General features: G+C 47.5%; 2 protein-coding genes across 3 annotated transcripts in view; one reads left to right on the top strand and one right to left on the bottom strand.

The window, feature by feature from the left end:
- The window catches only part of ptenb (phosphatase and tensin homolog B), a 21016-nt gene extending 19278 nt beyond the window's left edge, over positions 1–1738 (top strand). Inside the window, exon 7 of the mRNA XM_008304595.1 lies at positions 45–1738. Coding sequence (XP_008302817.1) covers positions 45–265 — 221 coding nt within the window. The 3' untranslated portion in view covers positions 266–1738. The remainder of the gene's footprint in view (positions 1–44) is intronic.
- A 5019-nt stretch (positions 1739–6757) lies between these two features.
- Positions 6758–7784, bottom strand: part of rnls (renalase, FAD-dependent amine oxidase) — a 4568-nt gene continuing 3541 nt past the window's right edge. For both annotated transcript variants that reach the window (XM_008304583.1, XM_008304585.1), the window contains exons 5-7: positions 7405–7578; positions 7153–7328; positions 6758–7078 (exon numbers count right to left, since the gene is read on the bottom strand). In XM_008304583.1, coding sequence (XP_008302805.1) covers positions 6926–7078; positions 7153–7328; positions 7405–7578 — 503 coding nt within the window. In that variant the 3' untranslated portion in view covers positions 6758–6925. The remainder of the gene's footprint in view (positions 7079–7152; positions 7329–7404; positions 7579–7784) is intronic.

Below are 7784 nucleotides of genomic sequence, written 5' to 3'. Positions count from 1 at the left end.
ATGAGGCTTTTACTGAGCAGCCTCGAGTTCTAAATGAGACCCAGTCCATCGGTTCACCTTCTGCTTTCTGCTTCAGGTAAAACTTTATTTCACCAAGACGGTGGAGGAGGGATCGAACTGTGACGCCAGCAGCACGTCGGCCTCGGTGACGCCGGACGTCAGCGACAACGAACCGGATCACTACCGTTACTCCGACACGACGGACTCTGACCCTGAGAATGAGCCGTTCGAAGAGGACCACCACAACCAGATCACTAAAGTCTGACACACGTGTACATATATATATATACACACATATATATATACATATACACAGTATGTATGTACACACGGCGCTGAACCGCAGCCCGGCGCTGGCTGTGGTTCTCTAACGGGGAATAAAACCAACCGACGGACCAGAACTGATCTGAGAGACTCTGCATTTAAAGAACTCTGGTCAGAACATAAGCCCCGCCCCTTCCTGTCTTCTACTCAGCGCACACCTGGACAATCATGGCAGCCGGAGGGGAGGGGGCGGGGCCAAACGAGTGATGGATGAACGGACAGACGGGAGGTTTGAGAAATTAAAGGAGTAAAACTTGAATATAAAGAAAGACAAGTAGACTTCTTCTGCGACCAGGTTTGTTGGACGAATCCCCACGTTTCCTTCCTTCCTTCTTTCCTTCCTTCCTTCCCTCCTTGCCTCCTAAGCAGTTCCAGGAGACTTTATGCAGACCGGTCTTGGTTCAGTTTTCCTCTGCAGGCTTCACTTTGGTTCAGCTGTATCTCAGTGTTGATGGTTCTCTTTGTGCCCCAACTTCGTCCCTAAATTCACTTCTTATTCGAGATGTTTTTAGACTTGATCGTACTGACCCTCGTGGAGCTCTGAAGGACAGCTCGGTTGTAGTTCCTTGTAAAATCAGGTGATGTTCCTGCTTCTCAGCAGGAGTTCATATCACGGAAACTAACTTGACTGAATGAAATCAGAAAATTGCTGAAGTGATTAAAGCATCTCTTTAGATTTTGCATATTTCTGTTCTAGAAGGAACTTTAACCGTCCAGTTTTACAGAGTGCAGGTGGTTTTAGGGTTAGGGGCGATCACACATTACACCATAGGAGCAGAATCAGTCTGTCAACCAGAACATCTGGATACCACAGGTTTGGATCAGTCTGAGAGTTCTGGACCAACAATAACAAACTGTGGAGCTCTTGTCTTTGGAGATTCAGGTCATGGTAGAGCTCCAGTAGGACTGGACTGGACTTTTCTAGTTCTAGAAATACTAATGAGAAAAGTCCAGTTGCCTTCTGAGACGTTTCACAAAGGTTTAAAACATCTTCAACCAAAACCACAAGAGATGTTGCCTTCTTCTGAAGCTCCCAGGAACATCTAATGCTATGAAATCTCAGGAACTTTTTGTTTTAATCCTGGATTCTTGAGTTTCTTCCCAACAAAGAACCTCCAAACCCCAAAGCTGTATGTTTTCCAGATTGGTGACTCGTGTTCCAGACTGAACTCACTGGTCTGAACCTGGTCTCAGCTGGTCAGGATTTGGGAAGAAGCACTGCACAAAGAGAAGCAACAACCTGCTGTTTGAATGTGACAATGCAGAAGGGAAAGTTCACAATCTGCTGCAGTTGTGTCAATCACAAGATGCGTCTGTCTGTCTGTTTGCACAGAAGATCCTCTTCAATCAGCTCCCAGAACATGTATTTTTGTTGTACTCTGACATTATCAATCATTAAGCTAAATGACAAACACACAGTGTAATCATTCCTACATGTAGGCCGACGTCCGGAAACCTTCGACTGCAGAGCGCTCGGTTTTCTGTGTCCGGGTCGCCAGGCGGGTGGAGTTTATAACCGACGCTTTACTGAATCCTTGTAAATATTTCCGGGCGGTCCATCCAAGAACGTTGTGCTGATCGATCCGTTCTAAAGCTGCGGCGTTTCAGTTAAACTGTGTTTTTTTAAGTGAGAATTTAAGCTGTCAGGTCCGATCAGAACCTCCTGAGTCGGAGAAGTTTGTCCAGAGCAGGTTGACAAACGCTGATTTTCCAGGAACCCGAGAGTGCTGAGGGTCAAAGATGGTGACACTCGGTGATCATCACTCTGATCATCGACGTTTAAGCACTTCAGTCTTTGCAAACTTTACCTTTAACGCCAGAGACGACGGTTCAAGGTTCAGCAAGGTCCAGAGAGGAGCTCCACTCTGGTTCTGTTAGAGCTTTAGTCCAAACCAGTGGTTCTGGTTTCATCCCACAATCTAACTAGGAACCACAGATTCTTCTTCAAGTGTTTGGAATACTATTATTTCCAGGTTCCTCCTGCTTGTCCAGCGTTACTGCAAAGTACCACCACGTACTGATGGACCCCGTCGGCGCTGTGGACTCTTCGTTATGGTGCCGTCAGTGTTGGCTTGCTTCACCAGGTCCGATTTTCTGACCAGTAAATCCAGACACACCCTCTGAACATCTGTCCAAGCGATTGGAGCGTCTCTGTTGGTCATGTAGAAGTTCTGGGTTCTAGTTCTGACGCCTGACTTCCGTCCTCTCGTTTGGTGCTACTACCAGTCTGCTCATTGATCTGGAGCCTTGACTAGAGTCTGATCACACAGGAGGAGGTCCAACAACCCGGTAGTTGTGGTGTTGGACTGGTGGATGTTTTTTTGGTCAGAGGATGTTGGGCGAGATTAAGAACAGGACCAGAACCACCTGGATGTAGTCCAATTATCGGTTGGGTCATTCCAGAAAAGCTACAAAGTGATAAACTGATTTATCCTCAGAGTGGATCCTGTCTGTAGACGGTTCTGGTAGGTTCTGGAGGTAAACCGGTCCTTCCATTGTCTAAAACTGGTTCTGACCAGCCACCATCACACATGCTGATACGAGCCTGGAAAGTTGACCCAGAAGTCACTTTGTTAAGTTTCCTCTGGTGACTGATCAGAACCAGAACCACATCCAGGGTACCAGTTTAATGTCTATGACAGAGTCATAGACATTAAACTGGTACCACTATGATCCATCCCATAATACTGATGCTACCAGCTGCTGACAGAGGACATGAACAGAACCAGGTCCAGAGTTCAGACTGTGACACCTGGATGGATGTAGAACTGATCTGGTGTCAGGTTCTACACAAATGTGTTTTCCCATTAAAATCCATTGAAGTGATGATTCTGGACCCTGCTCTATGGACATGAAGGCCCGGTTCTCTGGAACATTCACCACTGAAGGTAGAACTGTTGAAGTTCTTGTGGCTGGTTCTGAGGTGGAACCTTCTGTCAGATTTAGTTGATTTTTATCAGACTGACCCAGATTAGCGTCATTTTCACCAAACAGAACCTCCTCCTGTTTGATCAGCCTCTTCAGGCCCGTTGTGTTTCGGTGCTAGGCTTCCGGGTCGAGCCGTCGTCCATCCGTGGTGCTCTACAGCGAGCGTTCGTCCAGCTCTGTCAGGCGATCAGCCGCCACTTTACAGCAACAACTCCCGTCTCGTTTGGTGCTGTCAGACCTGGCCTCATCCTGACATCGACCCGCTCGGACCTGAGCGACTCATTCTGAGTGGCAGATCTGATCCAACATCTGGTTTAAGGTTCGGATCAGGATCAGAAAGTGGTTCTGGTCCAGCATTAAACACGTGCAGCTAAAAACAGCCTCATTTCTAATCAGATTCAGCTTCGACATTTCTTCTTCGGTGTCTTCATGGCCGGGCGGAATCCTCCTCGGCTGGGTTCGTGTTGGTGAGCCGGCGTCAGGTGTTGGAGGCCGGGCAGGTGCTGTCCACGTCTCTGACTGTTCAGGTGCTCCATACCTTTTCTTCTGTTCTAGTTGTCCGTCGTCGACGAGTTAAGCTCATCTGGACAGAAAGTGAACAGAAACCGTGTCGACGCAGGAAACGACAAACCTGCTGACGTCTTACAGTCCACGCTGTTCTGTTCCGACACGTTCAGGGTTCCTCAGTGAGGAGGAACCCTGAACGTGTTCTCTTCACCACAGTGAACATTCAGAGGAGCTTCAGGCTTCGGTCGACCAAACAGTGCTTCAGCTCTCTTCTGTTTACATCACAAACCTGCCAAAATGAAGCTCAGTCTCATGTTTCATTTCTCAGTTTTAGTTCTTGCTGTTTGTTTGTCAGTCTTGGAGTTAAAGAGGTCGTTGAGTTCTTCTGGCCTTCAGGTGTGGCCACGTTCCGATCCGCTCTCCAGGTATGTTAGACCACAGTAACAGATTCTGCATTTCATAACCTCGTGTGTCAGCGTTTCAGTCTTTGAACTACTTGTTGAGCTTTTGACTGAAGAACGGATCCGTCATGTGACCACACCTCCCTCAGAGGTCATGAACCACATCCGTCAGTCCAAGAAATGTACAAACCAACACGCTAACAGCTTCTCTGATGTTGTTAGCGTCTCTAAACCAATAACAGCTGAGAGTTTACTAAGCCCCGCCCCCCAGAGCTGCTGTTGCTGTCCGTTCTTGACCATGAAGCCAGAAAAAGTTGTTTCATTTCACCTTTAAACTGTCATTTTAGCTAAGTGGCTAATCAAGCTAATATCTGCTCCTTAAATCTGCTGACTTGATTCATTGTTTTGAGTTTAGTACGAGGAAAGGCTTTCAGGACTGAATAAATAGTTTTTGGAGCGTAAAGTTCAGGACAGAGCCGCTCGCCGCTAACATTAGCATGACCTCTGTTAGTACCCAGGACCAAGCAGCTCCCAGAGCAGCTGAGGTGTCGCTTCAGTCAGTAACGGCTCGTCTCCGAGGAAACGTCTGTTATAAGCTAATCACTTAGCTGGACATGCTAACGTTACTTTTCCATAAGCTGTGATTGGACAAATCAGTGTTTAGGGGCGGGGTTTATGAAAATAGGTGAGATTCAACCCAGAACATTGTCTGCCAGGTTGAATCTGAAGTTTTTGTCCCACTGAGTCGGTATTGATGAGTATTGATCAGGTTCTGACTGATGTGGTTCTGTAGCATCATTTCAGCTGCACAAACTGGTTTCTGTTGCATCAGATTTTTGTTTTCCTCTGAACAAGAGTCCAGTTTTTCCCCGAACACCACCATGGAGAACATTTCATGTTAAACTGACCCCCCTCCCCGGTTCTTTTATTCTGTCCCTTCTTGTTTTATAATGAAATAAAACACTGTAAAGGTGAATAAACTATTTATAAACAGCTGCTGTCGCCTGTCTGAGAGTCTTGAGATGCACAAAAACTCCACTAAAGCAGATATTCAGTTTGTTTTGGTGCCGTTTGGAAATATGCTGCATTTATCAGGTAGAATTATTGTATTAATAATAATACACCTTGATCCTCACCAGGGTCATGGGGGGCGGAGTCTATCCCAGCTGACTCAGGGTGAAGGCAGGTTCACCTGGACAGGTAACCAGTCTATCACAGGGCTACACTTAGAGACAGACAACCAAGCACACTCACATTCACACCTACGGACAATTTACAATCACCAATTAACCTCAGCATGTTTCTGGACTGTGGGAGGAAGCCGGAGAACCCGGAGAGAACCCACGCTGCACGGGGAGAACATGGAGACTCCACGCAGGAAGATCCCGGGTGTCCTCACCGGGACGCCAACCGGCGACCTTCTAGCTGTGAGGCGCTAACGGTGCTAACGGTGCTAACCACTGATCCACCTGCAGCCCAGGTAGAATTGTTGTGAACATGAAACATGAGCGTCTGTTTTACTTTTGTTTTTACTACAAGGAGCCAACAGGTCCAGCTGAGGGATGAATGATCCTGCTGATATTCTGACAGAAAGTGATCTTTAATGTGTAAAAGTACGTTTTCCTGATGTTGTTTTCAGTACTTATACGTACATGCAGTTCTGTGAAGGAGTATTTAAAGTGTGCTGTCGGTGCAGCGAAGGACGTCCAATAAGACAACAGTTATAAATCACAAACTCTAAACGTTTACTGATGCGTGTTTCGGTCCCAGTGGACTCAGAGATGATGAGGAGGAGGATGAAGGTGAAGATGGTGAACATGATGAAGGGCAGCTCTGCCTCTGAAGCGGTTTCCTGGTTTTCTGTCGACTGCTGCGTCCTGCAGAAACACTGATCTACCAGTGACTTGGCAGAAATGATAATCGCTTCCCCCACAATGCACTGCAGCAGCGCTACTGAGCGCGCTCCAAACGACTGGAGAACAGTGAGGAGAAATTAGGTCACACACACTCCGTGAGCCTCGTGGGCACCGAACCATAACTAATTCTGTCTTATCTGCTGCTATAAAAAGATCAAAGCAAGTGTGAAGAGGAACCGCAGACTGAAGCTCTGCAGCTCAGCGGCTGGACACAGTACCAGAACCAGCAAGGACCCGGTGACGAAAACCTCAGAGGAATAAAGAAACCAGTCAGAAACATGCCTGGAAATGGTCCAGAGCAAGTCCTTAAAACCACTTAGGAACCAGTAAGGAACCAGTCCTTTGAACTGGGAAGTAAACTCGTCAGAACCCCGTCTTAAGATCAAGACAGGAACTAGTCCTCAGCACTCATCAGGAACAGGTCTTGAAAATAAGGCAAGTTTGAAGAACTAGTCAAGACCCGGCCAGGATTCAATGCTTAGAACCAATTAGGGATCTAGCAACTAGTCCTGAGAACGAGTTCTTGGACCCAGTCTGGAACCGGTCAGGAACCAGTCCGTACAACAAGGCAGTAAACTCGTCTTTAGGACCAGTCAGGTACTGGTCCTTAGAACCAGGACCCAAGAATCAGTTCAAACCAGCTGGTTTAGTTGAGTTTAGTTCAGGAAAAGAGGAGACAGGTTTAATCCAGAAAAGTTTCACTTTATTTAAAGACAAAAACAGAAACATTTAGTCAACAACAATCTATTAATTTAATTCACAACTTTTAATAAACTTAATTAACTTGTAATAACCGGTTACTGATTAACTGATGACTCATTGGTTATTGATCAGTGTCTCCTGCTGGACTCACAGCGAGGCCTTCAGCGCACTGAGCATGCTCAGTGCAGACTCCACGCAGCCGTCAAAGTTGGAGTGGCAGAAGGCGTCGCCGCCGCAGACCAGCAGCGGTTGGTCGAGGACGATCATGTGACCTGGACAGTCTGGTACCGAGGTCAGCACCTGCAGGAGCGACAAGAGGGGTCGTAAATCAAACGCTCCCTCACCGGGACGAGTCCAGGTGGACGTGGACTCACCTGGGAGTACCTCCACTTATGGCACTTGGTGCTGATTGGCTCAGGCAGACCAGGGAGAAGTCTGTGGAGCTCCTGCAAGATGATTGGCTGGACGTCCTCCTTGTCTCGCTCCAGATGCTCCAAGCCGAACGGGACGCTGGTGTGGACGACGAGGGACGGACCGAGACCAGGTGAGTCTGAGAGGACAGACAGGAAGCAGTCAGACAGGTGGACAGGAAGCAGTCAGACAGCTGGACAGACAGACATACAGACCTTTGTTTCGTTTCCTGGAGTCCACAGCGATGTAACAGATGCAGCGACTGTCGCTGACGTATCGAGCCCCCCAGGAAAAACTGAAGGCGGCATCTGGAGAGAAGAAAAGAGCGACGGCGAAACGAGACGAGTAGACGACTCCGTCTAACTGCTGCTTCTGCTGGACAGACAGGACTGACGGACAGACAGATGGGACATAGTTCAGTACACGATGCACAGGATCACTGTCCAGCTGCATCATGGGAATGTAGGAGTCTGGGTTCACAGGGGTACAGCTTTTCTTTTTAAAGATATATTTTTGGGAGAAGAGTGGGGGAATGACATCACATTGCATACTCAGCTCTGATTGGACAGTTTCTTCTGTTCCAACAGTTTTATTA

The sequence above is a fragment of the Stegastes partitus genome, unplaced genomic scaffold, assembly GCF_000690725.1.
Source record: "Stegastes partitus isolate 25-593 unplaced genomic scaffold, Stegastes_partitus-1.0.2 Scaffold2259, whole genome shotgun sequence".
NCBI lineage: Eukaryota > Metazoa > Chordata > Actinopteri > Pomacentridae > Stegastes > Stegastes partitus.
Note: the sequence above shows the minus strand (reverse complement) of the source record. Positions and strands in the feature narration are given on the sequence as shown.